The sequence below is a fragment of the Lithobates pipiens genome, unplaced genomic scaffold, assembly GCF_037356315.1.
Source record: "Lithobates pipiens isolate NorthernLeopardFrog02 unplaced genomic scaffold, aLitPip1_a1.2 Scaffold_16, whole genome shotgun sequence".
NCBI classification, from domain to species: Eukaryota; Metazoa; Chordata; class Amphibia; order Anura; family Ranidae; genus Lithobates; species Lithobates pipiens.
The window spans coordinates 62372896-62398414 of NW_027507748.1; the positions used below are offsets into that span (position 1 = coordinate 62372896).

The 25519-nt window shown below is 43.5% G+C and overlaps 1 protein-coding gene across 1 annotated transcript in view; it reads left to right on the top strand.

The window, feature by feature from the left end:
- The first annotated feature begins 900 nt into the window (after positions 1–900).
- Positions 901–25519, top strand: part of CFAP298 (cilia and flagella associated protein 298) — a 29229-nt gene continuing 4610 nt past the window's right edge. Inside the window, exons 1-6 of the mRNA XM_077479982.1 lie at positions 901–1058; positions 11635–11775; positions 15827–15994; positions 18519–18586; positions 19108–19266; positions 23738–23869. Coding sequence (XP_077336108.1) covers positions 11637–11775; positions 15827–15994; positions 18519–18586; positions 19108–19266; positions 23738–23869 — 666 coding nt within the window. The 5' untranslated portion in view covers positions 901–1058; positions 11635–11636. The remainder of the gene's footprint in view (positions 1059–11634; positions 11776–15826; positions 15995–18518; positions 18587–19107; positions 19267–23737; positions 23870–25519) is intronic.

Consider the following 25519-nt stretch of genomic DNA (forward strand, 5'->3'; position numbering starts at 1 on the left):
ACACCATAACAATCATGGTGCCGGGATGAATGAAGTGCTAACACCAGGTATTTGAAGTATCTTTATCTGCTGATTGTCAAACTCTGGAAAACACATATTGCTATTGTGGTGGAGGATCGGGGGGCTGCTGTCCCTCCATCCCTCCCCCCCCCTTTCCATCCCGCATTCATCTCGGACTCTAACCACACCCCTTTGAGCCACGCCCATGTAAGCCACGTCCACTATTTTACGTAAACCATGCCCATATTTGCCGCATTTTCACTTTTTCTATGCCACACCTATAACCGCATGTCCCACCCCCTAATTATAATACAACTCCAAAAAAGTGTCCCCAACCAGAGTTTTGCATTTTACACATATTTCTAACAGTAAAGTTCGTTTATATATTGAAATAGAGGACTTAGAACTCTGTGTGACTAGTTAGATGTTGAATTTTAAAAGCAGCGGCATCCCTGCTCATCTCCCAGGTTTACTAATCTCACAGAAGTTCTCGGTTTTTAAACTTCAACATCTAAGCAGTCAGACTGAGTTCTAAGTACAGCATTTCACTATATAAACGCAGTTTACTGTTATAAATACGTGTAAAATGCAAAACAGCGGTGGGTGTATCAACATGTCCGCCTTCCCACATCTTAGTGTATGCTTACTGTGTAGCAAGATGGCGGTGACAGAACGTCACTTCCTAACTGCGATGGATCGCCGAATATGTCGTTACACCCCCTTCTCTGTGTATACTGTGGAGGAGTGCAGGGTGTAGCAAGATGGCAGCGACGGAACGTCACTTTCGTTAATAATGCTGAGTCGCCAAATCTGACGGAACACCTGCACATATCACGAGTCTACCAAAGCGGTCACTTCCTACGCTCCTCCCATGGCATCTTGCAAGAACTAGAGTACTGGGCCAATCATCGGGAAGGGGGCGTGTGCATGAATTCTGTTGTACGTCGTATGGTCACAGGAAATCTACACGCCGGATGTTTACGACAGTGTCCTAGGAAACGGGTGCGCGTCTACAGTGTGGCTCTGGTTTTGTTGCAGGAAGTTTGGTGTATCAGCAGGTGGGTCCCCTGTGTGTCCATGTTTTGTGGTATCGTTGTTCTGTGATTCCCCCCCCCCGCCCGCCCCGTGTACAGGGAGCCCTGAGCGTGTGTATGAGCGAGAGATAGAGATATGTGTTCCTTGTCCTCATACCCCTTGTCCTGACACAGGAATGATACTCGTTCTGTATAGTGATCATCAATCAGCACATTCTATATCATGAATTCCATGCCATCAATAAGCACATTATTTCTACAAATCCTGCCCGGTGTCAGGAAGAAGCCCACCATGCTCGTTGTTGTTGGAGGAGTTTCCATGGCAACCATGGGAGGGCATTGTATTGTGTTGATGGGGCAAGGAAGTTGTTGTAACCCTTGCTAACCTTTTAATGGGTCCTGGATGCCAGGAACTTCACCCATTGCGTTTGTTCCCTCCCTGTGCCTGCTCCGCGCCTCCACCTTGCAAGGTCCAGCGCCTGTGTAGATGCAATGCCGCCTTCTTGCCAGGTATTTAGGACCATTTGTATACATGCCGCCATTCCTAATGTATAGTATGGGCGCTGTAGCCGTGCACATTTTTTTTTTTCTCTCATATTTTTGTAAGGGGGAGGGAAAAAAATGTCGATACAGGGAGTTAAAGCGGAGGTTCACACAAAAATTGAACCTCCACTTTTCAGAACCCTCCGGTGTCACATTTTGGCACCTTTCGGGGGGGGGGGGGGGGGTTGCAGATACCTGTCTAAGATGGGTATTTGCACCCACTTCCGGGCATAGACACCCGCGGGAGTCTACGCCTCTTCCCGTCCAACCCGGGTCCCAGAGGCAGCACAGACCGTTTGGATTGTGCTGCGCGACTCGCGCATGCGCAGTAGGGAATTGGGAAGTGAAGCCGCAAGGCTTTATTTCCTGATACCCTTAGTGAAGATGGCGGCGACAGCATCCGAGGACCGAGAGACGGTTCGGCCTCGGCTGATGACATCGCTGGACCCTGGGACAGGTGAGTGTCCTTACTTTAAAAGTCAGCAGCCTCAGTATTTGTAGCTGCTGACTTTAAAAAAAAAAATGTGCGGGACTCCCTCTTTAAGTTCTGCTATAGGTTCATTTGCTGTCACATGATTGGAAGCCCAGCCTACCAGCTCCCGATTGTAAACATTGGCCCAGAGATATCAGTGACAGTTCAGTCACGGTGCTGGAATTCCACTCTCAGCACAGAGCAGTGTAGTTGGCAAATGCATGCACAGTACAGGCGGAGGTCCTTTTATGGCTGAAGAGCAAAGCTGAAGCCAATTCTCATCATATTTTACTATTTTAGCTTTACAGTCCGCTGATCCTGTGTACGCCCTGGCGCCATTTATCTGTACTCTGAGATGAGCCTGACAAGACTTGCAGTATCTCACAAAAGTGAGTACACCCCTCACATTTTTGTAAATATTTTATTCTATCTTTTCATGTGACAACACTGAAGAAATGACACTTTGCTACAATGTAAAGTAGTGAGTGTACAGCTTGTATAACAGTGTAAATTTGCTGTCCCCTCAAAATAACTCAACACACAGCCATTAATGTCTAAACTGCTGACAACAAAAGTGAATACACCCCTAAGTGAAAATGTCCAAATTGGATCCAAAGTGCCATTATTTTCCAGCACTGCCTTAACCCTCTTAGGCATGGAGTTCACCAGAGCTTCACAGGTTGCCACTGGAGTCCTCTTCCACTCCCCCATGACGACATCACGGAGCTGGTGGATGTTGGAGACCTTGTACTCCTCCACCTTCCATTTGAGGATGCCCCACAGATGCTCAATAGGGTTTAGGTCTGGAGACATGCTTGGCCAGTCCATAACCTTTACCCTCAGTTTCTTTAGCAAGGCAGTGGTCATCTTGGAGGTGTGTTTGGGGTAATTATCATGCTGGAATACTGCCCTTACGGCCCAGTCTCCGAAGGGAGGGGATCATGCTCTGCTTCAGTATGTCACAGTACATGTTGGGATTCATGGTTCCCTCAATGAACTGTAGCTCCCCAGTGCCGGCAGCACTCATTCAGCCCCAGACCATGACACTCCCACCACCATGCTTGACTGTAGGCAAGACACACTTTGTATTCCTCACCTAGTTACCGCCACACACGCTGGACACCATCTGAACCAAATAAGTTTATCTTGGTCTCATCAGACCACAGGATGTGGTTCCAGTAATCCATGTCCTTAGTCTGCTTGTCTTTAGCAAACTGTTTGCAGGCTTTCTTGTGCATCATCTTTAGAAGAGGCTTCCTTCTGGCACGACATCCATGCAGACCAGTTTGATGCAGTGTGTGGCATATGGTCTGAGCACTGACAGGCTGACCCCCCCCACCCCTTCAACCTCTGCAGCAATGCTGGCAGCACTCGTACATCTATTTCCCAAAGACAACCTCTGAATATGACTCTGAGCACATGCACTCAACATCTTTGGGCCACCATGCTGCAGCTCAGTTTCAGGGTCTTGGCAATCTTCTTAAAGCCTAGGCCATCTTTACATAGAGCAGCAGTTCTTTTTTTTCAGATTTTCAGAGAGTTCTTTGCCATGAGATGTCATGTTGAACTCCCAGTGACCAGTATGAGAGAGTGAGAGCGATAGCTCCAATTTTAACACACCTGCTCCCCATTCACACATGAGGCCTTGTAATACTAACGAGTCACATGACACCAGGGAGGGAAATTTGGACATTTTCACTTAGGAGTGTACTGACTTTTGTTGCCAGCAGTTTAGACATTAATGGCTGTGTGTTGAGTTATTTTGAGGGGACAGCAAATTTACACTGTTATACAAGCTGTACACTCACTACTTTACATTGTAGCAAAGTGTCATTTCTTCAGTGGTGTCACATGAAAAGATATTAAAAATATTTACATAAATGTGAGGGGTGTACTCACTTTTGTGAGATACTGTGTATACGCGCCTCAGCGTTAAACTGGAACTAAAGTCCACAGAATACTTTTTCTTTTTTAAAGTTTAACTAAAACCTTTTATATTTTTCAGCCAAGAAAGCCGCCATCTTGGACTCTGTTTGATTTGCAACTGGCATGGTGTTGCACATGTGATCAGTTATTACACCAGCCATTTGATGGTTTGACAGTTTGGTTGAGGTCACAAGCAAATGTGACAGCTAGATAGAACTGCACGATTAATCGCTAAGAATCGGAATCGCAATCTTTTTCTCTTCCCGAACTTCAAAACAGCAAGTGCAGGGAGTTCTCACAGCTGGGAAAGAAAAAAAATAAAAAATAAAAATCCAGGCAGCCTGCTAAGTTTAATTATAGCAGGGAATTAGTTAGAAACAAAGTATCTTTTCGTTCTTTTATCAAAGAAAAGACCTCCAGTGTGTAAATGAAGGAAGTTTAACCATTTAAAGACCAAACCTTTTCTGACATTTGTTGATTACATGTAAAAATCACTATTTTCTGCTCGAAAATTACTTGCAACACCCAAACATGATATATATTTTTTAGCAGAGACCCTATAGAATAAAATGGTGGTTGTTGCAATATTTTATGTCACACCATAATTCCGCAGTAGTCTTTCAAACGCATTTAAAAAAAAAAAAAAACTTGAATTAAAAAAAAAAAGTAAATTTGTCCCAATTTTTTTTTTTGTATAATGTAAAAGATGTTACACAGCGAGAATTGTGATCTTTTTATTCTAAGAAAAAAAAATTGCCATTCTCATTTTAGCCAAAATCGTGCTACAGCTAGTGTTCCTGGCATTCCGAGAAAGGGACAGCAAGGGGAAAAAAGTATTTGATCTCCTGCTGATTTTGTATATTTGCCCACTGACAAAGAAATGATCAGTCTATAATTTTAATGGTAGGTTCATTTTAACAGTGAGAGACAGAATAACAACAAAAATATTAACAGATCAAAAAATATATTTAAACGGGGTCAGGCGCTACCGATAATAGCTAAAAAGAGGTGTGTGCGTAGAGGTAAGTACACGTACAGCAGTAGCCACCTAAAAAACCACAGTAATTGTTGGAGGTAGAAAACCACACCTTCCACTGATAAGGTACAGAAAAGAGGAGTAAGCAGAGCAAAAAGCCAGCAAGACCATATACTATACCCCACTAATAGATAATATCATTAAGTACTAATTGTGGTACGCGCTAATATCCATAGTGTGCTAAGGAATGTCACAAAGTGTATAGGTAACTCATACCACACCCAACGGTGCATGTATAAACCACTAAATAGCACTTATGTAGCCATATACCAGATAGACAGGTGTATCACAGCAGCAGGAGATACATATATATGAAAACAACAAATAATACTAAGTTGTATATATGCAACTCTAAAAGGTTATTAAAAGTGTATATACATGTGTATACACACATGCATATACACTAAACTCGTAAAGTGCTCTAAAAATGCTGGGGAAGTGCAAAGGGTACAAAAAAGTGCACAAAGTGCAAAAAATGTGTAATACTTGATCACATAAAGTGCTAAGTGTTAATATAACAAAAAAACAATGAAAAATAAGTGAAGATAAACAAATGAAGGTACATTAATATAGAAGTCCAGCAAAAAATTCATATATAACCCCAAAAATTCATATATAACCCAAAAAAAACTCCTAAAGGGTGCAGTCCAAAAACAAAACGGAGGTATGTGTCCTCAGAATCTTCAAATAGGTGCAGGTTAAGGTGACTGGTGCTCAAATGCATAAAATTCAGGTGACTTCCGTGCTCGCCCCCTCAGCTCCCCACTCACCGGAACTTTAAGCCCACGAAGGGCAATCAGGCCTGTAGATCTCACACGGCAGGAACCAGTCCACAGAAGGAGGGTCTAGAGGAGGCAGTTTTCCACTCTTTTCTTGATGTGTAGAGAGAGCTAGTACTGGTGAATCAAGGTTTCCTCAAGAAGAAAAAAGGGGGGAGGGCTCCATAGTGTAGTAATTTCCAGATCTCAAAAGGTTAATTTTTTTTAAAACCATATACTTTATTAACACACCAAATAAAGGAGATGTGTCTTTAAAAAACAAATAACAGAACCCCTGGGGGGTAATATACATGAAAAAATTACAGTCCCGGGTTAACTAAAATAGATAAATCAAAATCTTTTTACAAAAAATACCAGAAAATGTGTAAAAAAGAAAAAATAAAAAGGATAAAAAAAAGAGAAGTGTGAGGTAGGTATTGTGTTTACACACCTCCTCTAACTTAAACCCTTTATGAGCAAAAGTGGTAGTAGACAAAACACTATCAAGAATAAGCAGGGGGAGAAAAGAATCCTAGGTGCAGCTGTCTATACCACAGGGTTAGGATCCGTGATTCCCAGTGCAGCAGCCTGGGGGGGGGGGGGGGGGAGGGCATGCACCGCTAATCCTCATGGAAGATGGTAACCCACCGCCTGTAGTGAGACTGACAGTGCCCATCCGTATCGGTAAGAACAAGCGACGATCGCTGAAGACGTCTTATGACGAAACGCGTCTGACGTAATTACGCACACCACTTCCGGATTGATTGTTTGAGCTAGGTGGAACGCAGGGTGGAACGCACGCTAGACTCGCTCGTAAGCGTGCTTGTTCTTACCGATACGGTTGGGCACTGTCACTCTCACTACAGGCGGTGGGTTACCATCTTCCGTGAGGATTAGCGGTGCATGCCCTCCCCCCCCCCAGGCTGCTGCACTGGGAATCACGGATCCTAACCCTGTGGTATAGACAGCTGCACCTAGGATTCTTTTCTCCCCCTGCTTATTCTTGTTAGTGTTTTGTCTACTACCACTTTTGCTCATAAAGGGTTTAAGTTAGAGGAGGTGTGTAAACACAATACCTACCTCACACTTCTCTTTTTTTTATCCTTTTTATTTTTTATTTTTTACACATTTTCTGGTATTTTTTGTAAAAAGATTTTGTTTATCTATTTTAGTTAACCCGGGACTGTAATTTTTTCATGTATATTACCCCCCAGGGGTTCTGTTATTTGTTTTTTAAAGACACATCTCCTTTATTTGGTGTGTTAATAAAGTATATGGTTTTAAAAAAAATTAACCTTTTGAGATCTGGAAATTACTACACTATGGAGCCCTCCCCCCTTTTTTTCTTCTTGAGGAAACCTTGATTCACCAGTACTAGCTCTCTCTACACATCAAGAAAAGAGTGGAAAACTGCCTCCTCTAGACCCTCCTTCTGTGGACTGGTTCCTGCCGTGTGAGATCTACAGGCCTGATTGCCCTTCGTGGGCTTAAAGTTCCGGTGAGTGGGGAGCTGAGGGGGCGAGCACGGAAGTCACCTGAATTTTATGCATTTCAGCACCAGTCACTTTAACCTGCACCTATTTGAAGATTCTGAGGACACATACCTCCGTTTTGTTTTTGGACTGCACCCTTTAGGAGTTTTTTTTGGGTTATATATGAATTTTTTGCTGGACTTCTATATTAATACACCTTCATTTGTTTATCTTCACTTATTTTTCATTGTTTTTTTGTTATATTAACACTTAGCACTTTATGTGATCAAGTATTACACATTTTTTGCACTTTGTGCACTTTTTTGTACCCTTTGCACTTCCCCAGCATTTTTAGAGCACTTTACGAGTTTAGTGTATATGCATGTGTGTATACACATGTATATACACTTTTAATAACCTTTTAGGGTTGCATATATACAACTTAGTATTATTTGTTGTTTTCATATATATGTATCTCCTGCTGCTGTGATACACCTGTCTATCTGGTATATGGCTACATAAGTGCTATTTAGTGGTTTATACATGCACTGTTGGGTGTGGTATGAGTTACCTATACACTTTGTGACATTCCTTAGCACACTATGGATATTAGCGCGTACCACAATTAGTACTTAATGATATTATCTATTAGTGGGGTATAGTATATGGTCTTGCTGGCTTTTTGCTCTGCTTACTCCTCTTTTCTGTACCTTATCAGTGGAAGGTGTGGTTTTCTACCTCCAACAATTACTGTGGTTTTTTAGGTGGCTACTGCTGTACGTGTACTTACCTCTACGCACACACCTCTTTTTAGCTATTATCGGTAGTGCCTGACCCCGTTTAAATATATTTTTTGATCTGTTACTACTTGCACTTCCTTTTTGGGATTGCGAGGTATAGGGGTGGCGACACAGTTTTAGTGCCCATTCGGTCTATGCCATTTTTTTGCTAGAGCCTCCGTGGCGCGGTCTGGGTCTGTGTGACCTGTGTTTTTTATTAACAACAAAAATATAGCAGTTCAAAAAAGTAATACATTGATTTGCATTTTAATGAGTAAAAAAAATATTTGATTCCCTGTCAATCGGCAAGATTTCTGGCTCCCAGGTGTCTTCTATACAGGTAACTAGCTGAGATTAGGAGTACTCTGTCAGAGGCGGCTCTAGGTTTTGTGAGGCCCTAGGCAAAACTGTGAGGCCCCACTCGCACCCATAATGGAAAAAATAATTCAAGCAAGTTATCAGTGGTGGATGACACAATAGAGTCAGGGGTGATTCTGGGCTAGGACAGAAGTATCACCACTACTGGGAGGCTTGACAGGCAGGAGAAAGATCAGGTATATGACAGGAGTCCCACCATTGCTGTGGAAACTTGACAGGCAGGATAGGGATCCTCCTTCTGTCAGCTCCTTTTCCTGTCTGTAGACATCAGAGGTGAGGCAGCCAGCATCTCTCCCCGAGTTCAGATTGCAGTGCGTTGGACACAGAACAGCCCACACAAGCTGAGGGCGGGTGTGCCCACATTAGCGCCACCCTGCTGGGGAATTCACTGGAGCCACTCGGCTCAGCACCAGCAGGATTTAGCCTGGATACACAGGCAAGGTCCTGGCAATGCAGGTAATTTACCAGAGCAGAGAGGATCTCCGCTTAGTGAGAGAGACGTTCCCCAAAAAGTGATGCTCTGTGTGCGGGTCGGCCAAATTAGGCAGCTGCGAGGCCCCTGTGATAGCGAGGCCTTAGGCCACCGCCTAATTAAAGATCCGCCTCTGTACTCTGTTAAAGTGAGTGTTCCTAATCTCAGCTTTTTACCTGTATAAAAGACACCTGTCCACAGAAACAATCAATCAGATTCCAATCTCTCCACTATGGCCAAGACCAAAGAGCTGTCCAAGGATTTCAGGGCCAAGATTGTAGACCTACACAAGGCTGGAATGGGCTACAAGGCCATCGCCAAACAGCTTGGTGAGAGGGTGACAACAGTTGGTGAGATTATTCGCAAATGGAAGAAACACAAAATAACTGTCAATCTCCATTGGTCTGGAGCTCCATGCAAGATCTCACCTCGCAGAGTTTCAATTATGAGAATGGTGAGGAATCAGCCCCAAACTACGCAGGAGAATCTTGTCAATGATCTCAAGGCAGCTGGGACCATAGGTCACCAAGAAAACAATTGGTAACACACTACGCCGTGAAGGACTGAAATTCTGCAGTACCTGCAAGGTTCCCCTGCTCAAGAAAGCACATGTACAGGCCCGATTGAAGTTTGCTAATGAACATCTAAATGATTCAAAGGAGAACTGGGTGAAAGTGCTGTGGTCAGATGAGACCAAAATCCAGCTCTTTGGCATCAACTCGCTGTGTTTGGAGGAGGAGGAATGCTGCCTATAACCCCAAGGACACCATCCCCATAATCAAACATGGAGGTGGAAAAAGTATGGTTTGGGGGTGTTTTTCTGCTAAGAGGACAGGACAACTTCACCGCATCAAAGGGACGATGGACAGGGCCATGTACTATCAAATCTTGGGTGAGACCATCCTTCCCTCAGCCAGGGCATTGAAAGAGGGTCATGGATGGGTATTCCAGCATGACAATGACCAATAACACACGGCCAAGGCAACAAAGGAGTGGCTCAAGAAGAAGCCAAGCTCCATATCTTAATCCCATAGAAAATATGTGGCGGGAGCTGAAGGTTTGTGTTACAAAACATCAGACTCAACCTTAAAGACTTGGAGAGGATTTGCAAAAAGGAGTCAGACAAAATCCCTCCTGAGATGTGTGCAAACCTGGTGGCCAACTACAAGAAAACGTCTGACCTCTGTGATTGCCAACAAGGGTTTTGCCACCAAGTACTAAGTCATATTTTGCATTTTAATGAATGTTTATCACTCATCACAAATGTAAATCGATTTATTACTTTTTTTTAAATGCTTTTTTTTCTGGGTATTTTTGTTATTCTGTCTCTCACTGTAAAAAAAACTAGAACAAAAAGTAGAACATGCTGCATTCTTCCTATACTGGACTGTACTGGAATGCTGTAAAAAAGCATCTGGAAGGCACCAAAACTGCACTGGAACATGTTTAGTTTTAAGAAAAAGGGGGAAAAATGCACTGGACCGCATCAAAAACATGCATGTAGAAAAACATCTGGAACGCATCTGGACTGCATTTCTATGGTGTGAAATTGGCCCTAAGAGCCCTTTCACACTGACAGCGCAGTGGTGTCAGCAGTAAAGCGCCACTAGTTTAGTTTCATTTTAGCTGCACCTTTACTGTCGTTTTAGAGGCGCTTTTCGGCCGATAGTGGGGCACTTTTAACCCTTGCTAGTGGCCAAATAAAGGGTTAAAATCGCCCAGCAAAGTGCCGCAACTGGGGCACTTTGCAGGGGCTTTGGCGGTGTTGCCCATTGATTTCAATGGGTAGGAGTGCTTTAGGAGTGGTGTATGCGCCCCAAAGAAGCTGCTTGCAGGACTTTTTTTTTATGTCCTGCCAGCACAGCGCCCGAATGTGAAAGCACTCAGGCTTTCACACTAAGATTGCAGATAAGTGCCTGAAAAACACCTGAAGTGTGAAAGGGGTCTTGGGCTATTTTTTTTTTCCTGCTCATACATAGTCAGTCTGTTATTTTTCAACTTCCTTTGTCAGAACAAGCTGTCCAGAAAAAGGGTCAGTTAACCACTTACAGCCTGCTCGTCGGCTCTTTGAATATCATTGTTATGGCAGCACCTAGCTACCATAACCCCGGTATCCAATACTTCAGCGGGCGGTCCGCTTTAGGTAAAAGTGGTCTCAGCGGTAGATTAGCCTCAAGATCCCTTTTATCTGTGGTGGGAAAGGGCACGCTTACTGGAGCATCTGCGGAGGCGATTGGATCCTGTCCCCTGCTTGGCTGGCTGCCGAGTGAGGGGAAGTTGGGCCCCACCCGGCTCCATACCATTGCAGGGCGGAAGCGGCATCAAAACCTAATTTCCGCCCACAGCTCTTAAGGGGACATTTATTTATTTTTTCAAATGCCATTTCTTTTTTCTTTTTTTTTTTATTGCATTTTTAGTGTAAATATGAGATCTGAGGTCTTTTTGACCTTAAGAGGTCCTGCCATGCTTTTTTAATACTACAAGGGATGTTTTTATTCCTTGTAATAGGAATAAGTGACACCATTTTTTTATTTTTATTTTTAAAGAAAAAATAAAGAAGTTCGCAACACAGTTCTGTGAATTGGGCACACAGGAGACATGACATTTTGACATGTCATGTTGGATAGGACTGCACTAGAATAACTGATGTGAATGGACCCCAAGTGTTTTTTTTTTTTTTTTTTTTAAAGCGTAGTTACACAGATACTATAAGAGGTGTCTATGTGTCATTTGCTTTAATTTCATCTGATACTTATCATTGCAGATATGGTGCGCCTACATGTGAAACTTGGAGATGACAGCCAGTTCCTCTTCGATACGACTGTCAGTGTTCCTGTGGATGACCTGGTGAAAGATCTGGTAGTCATTTACAATGGCAGGCTTAAAGTTAGTAGGATTTGTTCAGGTAAGAAGGTTCTCACAAATATCGGAGAATCCGGGTAAAAGAATATGAGGGATGAATGTGACCCTACTGGCCAGTTTTCTCGATTCTTCAGCCAGGATCAGCACATCCTGAATAGATCTACAGTAACCAGTTGTATTCAACTTTTTTAAAGCTAACCATTTGTATATAGAAATTAAATATTTGTTTATTTTTTAAGCCTATTTGGTATGTGTATTTATTAGACCCTGCAAGGGTCTTATAAAGTCCCACCCCATTTTTATTCTCATTTGGTATCAGAGATACAGTATATATCTTTGTACTTTGTATACAGATAGGTACACCCGTGTGAATGAGGCCTTAGGATAAACTGAGTGAACAAATCATCCTGTACAAATAACACTAGCAGGTCACTAACTTATTTGTTGCTTTTGAGTTTTAGTGTCATGTTTTTATACTTAAAGCTGCCTTGTAAAGTGTAAATGGTTCACCGTTTATTGTATAGTATGTTAAAGTGGGCTGCGGGCTTATGCATATGAATTTAGTAACTGCTGCCCAATGTAAATTATCCCCTAGAGGAGACTTTTGCCCATTTTCCAATTGCCCTGCTTAAATGTCCACAGACTTTACCTTTCACTGTCTGTCTGCAGTGCTGCAGCACAGGAGTGCGAGACATTTTAAATCGCTGTCATGTGACTTTCTCACACAGAGAAAGAGGTGCTGATGAGGAAAGTATCGTTATCCAACTTAGATAAAACCTCAATATGTCTCCTAAGGCTGCTTTCTCACAGCCGTTCTTCCAAAATGTGCTATGCATTTTAAAAACACATAATACATTTTAAATGCATTGTGTTAAAATTTGGCACATCGCATATACGGTGAATAGCTGATTGTTCCAGCCACAAAAAAAGTTTTTTTTTTCAAAGTCAGTAGCTAGTAGTGTTTTACTTTTAAGTACTGTCCAGGGAGCCAGCAATGACGGCTAAGATACTTGTGGACATCGCTGGAGAGGGATGGGGCTCAGGTAAGTAATTAGGGGTTGCTGGGGAGGCTGCTATACACAGATTTTTTATCTTAATGCACAGAATGTAGAACCTTTAGCCTTTACAATTCCTTTAAGTAGCCTGTACCTGCTGGGGTCCTTATGAGCTAGTGAATATAATCTTACAATGCCTGCGCCCCCCTTCTACATGAATCCCCATGACTAAGCTCCAGAGGGCAGAGTGATATGCTTTGGAGGCATGGCCTGGTCAGAGTCTAGGCTGAGGTTGCCACTCTGTTCACCTCAATAGTATTTATCAGATGTGTGGCATCACCCCTTTCCTTTTTGAGCCATCTACGTCCATGGCGGTCACCCCCAGCTCCTCTCTGCTCAGTCTCTTGTGCCAATTCGCTGTGACCATGCGGTGCTGAGAGGTCGGTCTCTTTTGTCTCGGTTTTAGATACTCTGTGTGAGATGGTGAGGCTGGCAGGAGCGCTGTGCCAGGCTGTTGGGGGAGCAGGCAGGTTTGTGCCATTGCTACCACTGGGTACTCTGGAGGGGGGAGGAGCTGGGAAGACTGGGCAGGACAGCTGAATAGCTCTGTAAATGTTAGGGAGAAGAGGTGGGCTGCCTCCCCTAAGCATGAAGAGATTAAGCAGAGAGAGCCTGGAAGTGACCACCATGGAGGTATTGGGGGGTACCTGTCCGCTGGTTGTTAAAGTGCTTGTAAACCCTTTACAACCACTTTATACAGTGGTGTGAAAAAGTGTTTGCCCCTGTCCTCATTTCCTGTTCCTTTGCATGTTTGTCACACTTAAGTGTTTCGGAACATCACACCAATTTAAACAATAGTCAAGGACAACACAAGTAAACACAAAATGCAATTTATAAATGAAGGTGTTTATTATTAAAGGTGAAAAAAAATCCTAACCATCATGGCCCTGTGTGAAAAAGTGATTGCCCCCTAAACCTAATAACTGGTTGGGCCACCCTTAGCAGCAACAACTGCAACCAAGCGTTTGCGATAACGTGCAATGAGGCTTTTACAGCGTCCTGGAGGAATTTTGGCCCACTCATCTTTGCAGAATTGTCCTAATTCAGTTACATTAGAGGGTTTTCGAGTATGAACGGCCTTTTTAAGGTCATACCACAACATCTCAATAGGATTCAGGTCAGGACTTTGGCTAGGCCACTCCAAAGTCTTCATTTTGTTTTTCTTCAGCCATTCGGTGGTGGACTTGCTGGTGTGTTTAGGATCATTGTCCTGCTGCAGAACCCAAGTTCGTTTCAGCTTGAGTACACGAACAGATGGTCGGACATTCTCCTTCAGGATCTCTTGGTAGACAGCAGAATTCATAGTTCCTTTTATCACGGCAAGTCTTCCAGGTCCTGAAGCAGCAAAACAGCCCCAGACCATCACACTACCACCACCATATTTTACTGTTGGTATAATGTTCTTTTTATGAAATGCAGTGTTCCTTCTACGCCAGATATACTTGGACACACACCTTCCAAAGAGTTCCACTTTTGTCTCATCGGTCCACAGAATGTTGTCCCAAAAGTCTTGGGGGTCATCAAGATGTGTTGTGGAGAAATTGAGACGAGCTTTGATGTTCTTTTTGCTCAGCAGTTGTTTTCTCCTTGGAACTCTGCCATGCAGACCATTTTTGCCCAGTCTTTTCCTGATGGTGGAGGCATGAACGCTGACCTTAACTGAGGCAAGTGAGGCCTGCAGTTCCTTGGACGTTGTTGTGGGGTCTTTTGTGACCTCTTGGATGAGTCGTCGCTGCGCTCTTGGGGTAATTTTGGGCGGCCGGCCACTCCTGGGAAGGTTCACCACTGTTCCATGTCTTCGCCATTTGTGGATAATGGCTCTCACTGTGGTTCGCTGGATTCCCAAAGCTTTGGAAATGGCTTTATAACCCTTTCCAGACTGATAGATCTCAATTACTTTCTTTCTCAATTGTTCCTGAATTTCTTTGGGTCTCGGCATGATGTGTAGCTTTTTTTCTTCTGGTGGACCTTACTGTGTCAAGCAGCTCCTATTTAAGTGATGCCTTGATTGTGAACAGGTGTGGCAATAATCAGGCCTGGGTGTGGCTATAGAAATTGAACTCAGGTGTGGACAACCACAGTTATAGTATATTTTAACAAGGGGGGCAATCACTTTTTCACACAGGGCCATGATGGTTTGGATTTTTTTTCACCTTTAATAATAAACACCTTCATTTACAAATTGCATTTTGTGTTTACTTGTGTTGTCCTTGACTATTGTTTAAATTGGTTTGATGTTCCGAAACACTTAAGTGTGACAAACATGCAAAGGAACAGGAAATGAGGAAGGGGGCAAACACTTTTTCACACCACTGTACTACAGGCAAGCCTATAATTAGGCTTACCTGTAGCTACGCTGAATATCTTGTAAACCTGCATGGTTCAGTTGCACTGTGCCGTTACCGGCGGCTCCCGTGCGCATGTGCGGGAGTGGCGTCATTGCGGCTCCGGCTAATCGCAGATCCAGAGCCGCTATACTCGGAAGTAACCCCCCCAGGGAGATGTCGGCCGCCGGAAAGGTGAACGAGGACTGCTGCGGGGGCTTCAATCTTAGGTAAGTAATTCATAATGAGCTAGTATGCTATGCATACTAGCTCATTATGCCTTTATCTTGCAGGTTTTTTTTTTTTTTTTTTTTTTAAACGGGTTTACAACCACTTTGAGAATGCTGGCGGGTGCTGGCTATTTAACAACCAGCATCATATTTTTTTATTTTTTATTTTTTTTTTTTTGTCGTGTGACCCCAAAAGCACATCAAAAGTGCATCTTTATAATACTTTGCCGCATTAATGAGACTTTTGTTTGTATTGTACTGAAAACCTTCAATAAAAATATTGAAACATAAAAAAAAGTGCATCTTTAGTGCATTTTTGATGCATTTCCATTGACTTACAATGGAAGGTACACTTTTGAAAAGCTCACCAAAGATGCAGCATGTAAGACTTTGCTGTGCTGCGTTTGCTCTGCTCTGGGATCTAAAAAAATCTCACTGCTGACAGTTGCATTTATAGTCTGCCTTTTTTTTTCCCCTCTGTATAGAGATGGCAGAGTTGGCGGAACATGGCATTATTCTGCCCCCTAATATGCAGGGATTGGCTGATGAGCAGATTGAAGATCTGAAACTAAAGAATGAATGGGAAGCTAAATGCGTGCCCAGCGGAGGAAGTGTCTTCAAAAAGGATGAGATTGGAAGACGCAGTGGACATGGTAATGATGTCATCTTCTCATTTTAGTAGTATTCCCTTTCTGATTTTATGCCTGGTATTCCTTATCCTCTTACTGTAGAAGTAAATCATGACCTGCTATAACTGTACAACATGTGGAATGTATTGCCACTTTCTTTTAGGGCTAGTTTACACTTGCTTCAAAACAAGGCTTCAGACAGAGAGCTTTGTTAAAGCTCTCTGGATGCCAGTCAAAGCCCCTGACACTAAATAAATGGTTAGCTTACAGTCCTGTTTACACCTTGCGTTTGCTTCACTTCAAAAATTATACCCCATGTAGCCTTAGGGCTCATTTACACTTGCTTCAGCTTCAACACACATTATCGGCTAGTTTAAACTTGCTTTGGACACACTTGGTTAAAGCTCTCTGAACACCAGTCTAAGCTCCGGTCACTAAATAAAGCCTCCATAGAAGTCTATGGCAAAGCTCGCTTGAAGCCCCACCGAAGCTTTATCAAAGCCTCACAAAGCACCAAGCAAAAGCAGGTGTAAACAGGACTGTAAGCTAACCATTTTATATAGTGACAGGAGCTTTGGCTGGCGTTCAGAGAGCTTTAACAAAGTGTGTCCGAAGCCTTGTTTTTGAAGCAAGTGTAACCTAGCTGTTTGTGGCGCTTCAAAGCGTCTTCAAAGCCCCCATAGAAGCCTTTGGCAAAGCTCACTTGAAGCACCTGTAGCTTTTGAGAGGCTTTAATTCAGCTTTAGCTTCACTTTGTTTTGGAGAAATTGCAGGTATGAGATATACACACACACACACACACACACACACACACACACACACACACACAGTGCACCTGCTAAGCTTCAAAAGTACATCACGGAAGCATCACTGAAGCTTCACCGAAGCACCAAAAACACATCATAAAAGCATGTTGAAGCGGTAGGTGCTTTAATATGTGTTGAAGCCGAAGCAAGTGTAAATGAGGCCTTAGTGGCAATTTCAGTTGTAATATAAGTATCAGCAAGAGAAAAGATTGTATTGGCATGGCCAGTGCCAGCCTTAGACAGCTTAGGGAGCCAGGATTGGAGGGGGTAAGATCCAAACCTCCAGGAGCAGAGCCCAGTGCTGGAGTAAGTTCTTGACTCCAGTGACTTGCCCAGTAGGGGTGCGCTAGTGTGGGCACCAGTGACACCTGCCCACAGCTTGTGTGGAGTGTTTTGAGTCCCACACGCTGCGATCACTCTGTATAGCAGCCGCCTCTCCCCCTCTCTTCACCAGCTTCCTCACACTAGCACACTGCACACAGTGCAGTGTGGACTGAAGCTTCTTCCCTCTCCTCGGCTCTGATGGTTTCCTGTACATTGACCAGATATATGTGACTTGCAGGGGAGGGGGACACAGGAAAGAGGGGTGAGCGGGGCAAGTTGTTGAAGATGAATACTTGCAGCGATTTGGGGGGGGGGGGGCCTAAGAGGATACTGTATATACTAGGGTGTGCTTTGGGGAAGGACAGAACTTGTCCGAGGGGGGCTCTGATTACATGTCCAACCTTCTTTTAACACAAGTCCTCTCCCCTAGCATGTACAGTATCTTATCCCCCCCCCCCAATAAAAGAGATGCAGGCTGCTAGAGGGGCTAATATTGGCATCTGGGACAATTACCCCTGGTGCCTCCCTGCCAGTCAAGTTAGTGGAGCCAAGTGCCAGAACTTTTTTTTTTTGTCACTGAGCTCCAGGACTCAGGGTCGGTTAACACCAGGAATCCCACAGGAGCATGCTGTGCATTCACATGCATGCACTTCTTTACAAAACGCACAGCACTATAGATCTGGTGCAGGCAAACGCACTGCATTTGTGACCTGCATTTGGGGTGTCACTAAGTTGACACCCACTGTAGATCGCAACTGCAGTGCATTTGAATGAGGTGCAGGAAATGCACACAGAACGCGTGTTTCCATCGTGGCGTTCTGGTCTGAAAAGGCCCTTAGTCGGGATGCGCGGGAATTTCATTTGTATCGGAGGAAGGCCTCCTCAAAGCCAGGACAATTGGTGAAGTATGGATTTGTGTTAGAAGAGGAGAGGATTTGCATTTGGTGGGGGAGGGTTTGTACTGGAAAGGGGGCTTTGAGTAGAAAGAATTGAGACAACTGGGGAGAGGACTTGTGCTGGCATGGGGGATTTGGGGGGGGGGGGGGGGATGTTTACTGGAAGGATGGGGGAAGAGGATTTGACCCAGGATGGGAGGAAAGTTGTGTTGGAAGGTAGGACTTGGAGGAGAGGATCTGTGCTAGTGGGGAGAGGATTTTTTTGCTCAGAGGGGCATTGGGGGGGATTTGAATAATGTCCTCTATGTTGCACCCCATCAAAAATACTGGTGCAACGTGAAGCAGGTACCAGCACAGCTATAGACAGTGGGGGGCACATTATGGAAGGGGGGGGGTCAGGGGGATGGTAAGGTGTAAGGAGGGGGGGGGACAAACTGCACCTTCACCTGTGTAAACAAATATCCTTGCAGCGGCCCTGGATATTGGTGATCCATATTATATCATACTCTATCTTTTTTTCAGCACCTAATGACAGTATGAAGAAGGTGTTGCAAAAGACAATGGAGGAAGCAAAAGCCTTAATATCAAAGGTAATCTTGTTTTCCACACTATTATTCAGATTCTGTTGCTGAAATCAAATGGTGAATAAAAAGACTCCCTGCAAAGAAAATAGGAAAATGCTCACCTCTCCAACTGCCCAAGCTGCCGAACACCAAATGAATGAGAAATTGTCACGTTCTCCTGCTTTTGTCATTTTTCTTGTTAGCACATGTACATGCAGGACATATGATTGGCTTTCAGTGTGCCCCTTAGACTGACTCCCTATGTACCAGGAATAACGGGGGCTGAAATCAGTCACATTAAGGTATTTGCACTATTGCATATACAATACATTTATTATATTTAATAAATACATCATGGCATTCGTTGGTGTATTTTATAGCTGCCTGGAGATTCACTTTAAAGCCAGATTGTCAGAACTGTAGAGATGCCGATTTGCCATGAGTGTTGTCAGAACATGATGACAAAGATTGCAGCTACCATATATATTGTAAAATGTGTTTGAAATAAACTGGAAAGCATATTTAAAAAGTCTCTTCTCTTTATGTAGAAACAAGCGGAGGCCAATGTGTGTGTAACAATGGACATGGTCAAGGATGCTTTGGATCAGCTCCGTGGTGCCGTAATGATTGTGTATCCCATGGGATTACCTCCACATGATCCAATCAGGATGGAGTTTGAAAATAATGAAGACCTCTCTGGAACTCAGGTATAATACCTCATCTTCCATTGTCCTGGCTTCTTTGACTGACAAGCAGTCTTTGGCAGTATCTGTGTGTTTTTAAGCAAACTTAGAAGTCACCAAATTTTGGTGTCTTTTGGGCCCCTTTCACACGAGTGGACCAATTGGGTCCACCTGTCAGTTTTTCAGACGGACTCAATTGGGCCCTCCATTCTCCTCTATGGAGCGGTGGGTGTAAAGATGTGTTTGTTGGCCCCCACCGACATCCGATCCACTAAAAACAGGTGGATGGGAATCCGTTCTCCTTCTGTTCCATTTACATCCGACCGCCCATAGAGGAGGAGGGGCTGTGTCTGCTCTGCATAAGTGAAGTGGACACGGATCAGCAGACAGACCCCACATTGAGCAAGTCCCATGTGGAAGGGGCCTTAGTCCTGTGTTTTAAAAGCTGTTCATACGCTTTTTTTTGTTCTGGTCTGGATAATGGCTACCCAGACCAGTGGGGGAACATTCATCCAGCAACATATTGTGGTAGGAGACCAAGAAAAAAAAATGTTGGGATCTTAAAGTGATTGTAAAGTCGTTTCCTTTTTATTTTATTTTATTTTTGTTAAAAATAGCAAACATGTTATACTTATAGGTACTGTGAAATGGTTTTGCACATAGCAGCCCCAATCCTCCTCTTCTCGGGTCCCTCTTTGCTGATCCTGGCCCCTCCCTCCTGTTGAGTGTCCCCACAGCAAGCAGCTTGCCAGGGGGCACCCAAACCAAGTCACCAAGTCACAGCTCCGTGTGTCCATTTAGACACAGAGCCGTGACCCGGCCACGCCCCCTTTCTTCTCTTATTGGCTTACTGACTTTTACAGAAGCGGGAGCCAATGGTGCACTGCAGTCACTGCAAATTACAACACGTGACACTGTCAGCCAAAAGAAGCGCCTGCTCCGTTTTTAAGCAGCAAGCTTTGTGCGCACCGATTTTGTTGGGGGGGGGGGGGGGGGGAGCAGTGCCTGATATAGGATCCGACCTTAGTGTCAAATGCTCTAGGTACGCCCCTGGGTACCTATACTGCTTTAATTGAAAAACACAAAAATTAGAAAATATATATACATTATTCATACATCTTGCACACAAAATGCTGTACCATTTTGTGTCTTTCTTTTCAACAGCTTTAACCTACCCCCTACTGCATCCTAAAATGTATACTTAATTTTTGGCTTTAGCTAAAATGCTAAAAAATCTTTAGGTCTATGCAATCAGCAGATTTCTTTTTAGATCCGTGCCAAGATGAATGGAGGAGGACACCTCTTGTGTGGTCATGCTAGAACATTCCTAAAATAAAAATTGCTGCTAAGCTGAAGTAGGAGTTGAGCCATTCTTTGGTGAAATGACATTTCTCATTCAGACATTCTTTATAATCTTTACTTGGTACTTGTAAATATGCCATCCAATTGATCTTTCTCTAGAGGATGGTATGAGACGGACCAGTTCCCAGATTTGTCCACATCATTGTTATCAGCACAATGTATGATGAGAAGGGGAGGCCTGAGAAAGACACGGCCTGTGATCAAATATTGTCCCTCGAATTGGCCTTACATATTCATCTTCTCCCATGTCACTGGTGTGCTTTGTCCTCTCTGACCCATGCCTGATCTATGTGTTGTCTTTGGACTAAGCTCCAGACTGTTTCCTTGGTCTTCTTGACGTTTGCCTGCCTTTCCTTTGTGGCTCCTCACACATTCATGTTGGACTCTGTTTAGTTTACACTGTTAAAGGTTTTTCGAATTTGTAAATTAAGATGCTCAGCACATCTTGAAGGTCATTATCTGTAGACATGCACGGTGTCATGGCGGAAACCAGCCTAAAGCTTTGCCAAAGCTAAGATCTTCAACTCGACCTACCGTAGACTGCTTCATGTTCATGAGTCTTGATTATCCTGAGAACCAGAATTCTAATTGTTTTTTTTTTTAATCCAAAGTGTCCTTGTTTTCTTTTAGTATACAAGGTATGACAATTTAATTCCTGAAATGAACTGTAAAACAAAAAAAAAAGTTTGCTTACCTAATACACTATTGACTGTTGTCACCTTCAAATTAGTCCTCTTGTAAAGCGTTGCACTTTTGTAGACAACTGTCGGAAACATTCCTGGAATTCGTTTTCTGGAACGCTAAGCAGTTTTTTTGAGTGCTGGATGTCCAGAATGTCATCAAATGTTTCCTTTTTAAAGGCATTTTTTAAAAATTTTGTAAACAGACAAAAGTCACAGGGTTCTAAGTCAGGGTTAAAAGGTGGTCGGTTAAGTTCTAGAATGGATTTCTAGGCCAGGAAATTGCGAACACTTAACGCTTCATGTGCAGGAGTATTGTCATGGTGGAGAAACTTGTCAGGCCAGAGTTCCGGTCTTTTCCTCCAAACAGATTCCCAAAGCTCTTCATTTTTCACATCCGTCCTTTGCCTTTTTGGCTGCCCACTTCTTTCGTCATCATGGGCATCTTCACCGTCACTCCTCAAACCACCTATGCCATTCAGAAACACTTGATTTCTTCATGGAATGTTCACCATAAGCTTGTTGTAACAGAGCTAAAGGTTCAGTCAGACGTTTTCGAATTCTTTATCCAAAATTGGACGTTAATCCAATTCTCCAGATTCTTGCTACTCATTTTCCACCAAGAGAGCAGCGCACACATGTGTTATTGAAGGGGTTGTAAAGTCTCTTTTTTTTTTTTTTTTAATAACAAACAAGTCATACTTACCTCCTCTGTGCAAGGGTTTTGAACGTTCCTCCCCTTCTGGGGTCCCTCTGTGGCACTCCTGGCTCCTCCTCTTCTCTAGTGCCCCGACGGAGAAGCGCTTTCCCTGGGGGCACTCGTGCAGGCTCGCTCCCATGTCCTCCTGCATCAATTGACACAGACAGCCAGACCCACCCCCCACCCCCGGATTCTACATCACTCTATTTGATTGCTCGTCGCTGGAAAGACCGGGTTCAGGTAAGTAAAAGGGGGGCTCTGGGAGGCTGCTGCACTACAGGTTTTTCACCTTAATGCATATAATTCATTAAGGTAAAAAACCACGAGGGTTTACAATCCCTTTAAGACTAAAATAATTGTGAATATATTCCATAAAGGCTGAGTCAACTGGCCTGCGACCCAAGCAAGTGCAAGTTAGAACATGTCCGAACACACTCCCAGTGCATATGGCTGCATGACTTACCACCATGGTGCTACGCTGAGGACGTTCTGGGATTTAAATTGTCACACCTCCTACTGTGAAATAATTTTTGCAGAGATTAATTTCCTATCATCGTGACCAGGGTGAATACCTTTTGACTTATATGTTTTAACTAACCGATATTTAGTTTGCTAAATGATTTTCAGAAATTGCCATTTGTTCAATAATATACTTATTTTATAATTTTTATAATTTTTGCTGCATCTTGGTGCTGCTGATATTCTGCAGCTTCTTTGCTACAATACAAAGACTTGAGTAGAGTGTAACTTTGTACACTTTCAATAAAGTTGAAAGAAAAAAGTAAAATGTAATACTCTGAAACCACATGGCAAAAGTAATACCATTAAGTCATCATTCATGCTTGTGTAAGGGGCTGACTATGCTGCAAACTGCATACAGGGCTGGTCATCTGCAAGGTAAGAGCTTCATGTACGATTTACATGCAAACTCCCACAAATAGCTGCGGGTGCTGACAGCCTCCCATTGCTTTGTACAGGGCTTCCTGCCTGTAGATGTTCACAGAAAACCCAGATGAGTCTCTAGTGGGAAAAGTAAACCCTTACCCATAGCTGCAGCTGTTTGGAGGAACCCCTGATGAAGCAGGAAATCATAGGTGGACCCATATGCAAGTGTGAATGAAGCTGTGCAAGTTTAAATGAAGAAAAAAGCGCCAAAAATTTAAATAAAGCGTTGTGGAGTCCTCCCAAAATCCATACCAGACCCTTATCTGATCATGCAGCCCGGCAAGTCAGGAAATGGACGGATTTGTGCGCAGGGGGCTTATTGGAATCTGGAAGCCCCCTTTAACAAGAGGGTCCACAGAACCACCCCCCCCTTTTCCCTATGTGAATGAGTAGGGGGTACCCCTACTCATTCACCAACAAAGTGTCAAAGAAATACAAACACGCACACTTTGTTTTTGACAATTCCTTTATTAAAGAAAAAAAAAAAATGTCCCCGTGGCTAATTGCGCCCATTCATGGGTAATCACTCAGACTGCCCATGTCCAGGGCCAGTCGCTGCATAAGTGATTACATGCCAGTGGGTGTGATTAGCCGCAGGCTCCCGTTTGCTTTCAGTGGGGTTACCTACTTGCAGCTAATCTTGGAAATCCTTGCTGAGGTTCTCGCATCTAATCACAGGCAGGGTGCATTCCCAGGTGTGAATACACACTTAATTTTCCGAACTTTTACCTATGGATCAGATAAAATTATGTGTTTTCCCACATTCCAGTCATTTTTGTTAATTTCCCCATATGCTGCTGTATTCTAGGCCGGACAGATGGTCATTGAGGAACCTGATGCCCAGTTGTGGTGGGCTGGAAAAGAGCTCCTGAGGAATAAGAAACTTGCTGACTACGTGGGCAAAAATGAAAAGACTAAAATAATTGTGAAGATACAAAAGGTACTCAACACATTTCTATATTTGTACAAGTGATATAAGTGATGAATATGAACACATAGAGTAGAAAAACAGATGCTGTCATCCAGTTACAGTGCAGGCAGCCATATTTAAACCTGCACCACTTCAGCCTATCAGTACACAGACACATATTCTACATGGCCAAAGATTTGCAGACATCTGACTATCACACCCATATGAGCTTGTTGGACATTCCATTCCAAAAAACATGAGCATTAATATGGAGTTGAGTGTTTATGTAAATTTGTGCCCATTCAGCCCAAAGAACATTTGTATTGTCAGTGACTGTTGTTGTTGAATGGGGAGACCTGGCTCACCATTGGTGCTCCAGTTCATCCCAAAGGTTTTGTAGGGTTGAGATCAAGGCTTTGTGCAGTTCCTTCATACTATTGCTCATCACACCATGTCTTTGTGGAGCTGGCTTTGTGTACAAAGCCACAGTCATGCTGGAAGAGAAAATGGCCTTTCCCAAAATGTTGCTACAAGGTTGGAAGTGCAAAATTGTCTGAAAAGCTTTGAATGCTGGAGCATTGAAGTAGTACTAAACATTCTGGGGCTGATTTACTAAAGCTAAACAGTGCAAAATTTGGTGCAGCTGTGCATGGAAGCTTCTGTTTCAGTTGGATTTTATTGAATATTTGGAAAGTAAAGAACAAACAGTATAAAGCAGAGCAGCGAACAATCCTCTCTAAGCTCTCTACCTTCAAGAACCTGCATACATATTATAAAGACACATGTACTGAGAGGGGACCTAGAAGAGCCATGGCAGAGAAGGGCAACTGACCATGGTCTCCCCTATAATCCCCCACTAAGAGGGAGATAACATTTATGAGAGAGGAAAAAAGGGGGGGGTACTTGGCTTATTCCCATAATGCCCTAAGGAATGAATAAAGATCATCAGAGAGAGGGTTTATCTGGTCTGCCTATGGTACATAGAGGAATTATGAAATTTAACACATCAGAAGTATGTGTCCTCTCCAAATAGATCTTTAGATTGAGAAGACAATTGACTTATATTAAACAATTCAAATGATCTCTCAATTGTCATACTACTTATAGTCCTTTATGGGGGATACTACTCCCCAGTACTGACAATTTGTTGAACATTGGTAAGATAGGATGAAAATAAAAGCAGGGGGCATTGCGGACCAGTCACAGGAAAAGAGCGTGAAAAGGAAGAATAAAAAGGGAAGGTGAGTCCATCTGGGGATCTACCATCAAGTATATCTGGAGTTAAAGTGGAGTTCCATCCGCAAAAAATGTACTGTACTGTAGCTGCTGACTTTTAATAAGGACACTTGCCTGTCCAGGGAGGCCACAATGTCGCGCCCCCCCCCCCCCCCCAGGCCGATTTGTCCACTGGAGCGGGTGCCGGCACCACCATTCCACCATTCCAACTACCACCATTCCAACTAAGGGAAGCCGGTTTCCTACTGAACAAATGCGCAAATGCGTGGTGCTTTGTGAACGGCCAGCTCGTCTTCTGGGACACACACAGGTCCCAAAAGGCTGCAGAAGAGGACTTGACGCACTATGCTGCCGCCGGGCTTAGAAGGAGGTACATTTATTCTTTCTAAAAAGATAGGTAAGGAAAAAAAATATATCGGAAAATGAGAGGTAGTCTTTAGTTTT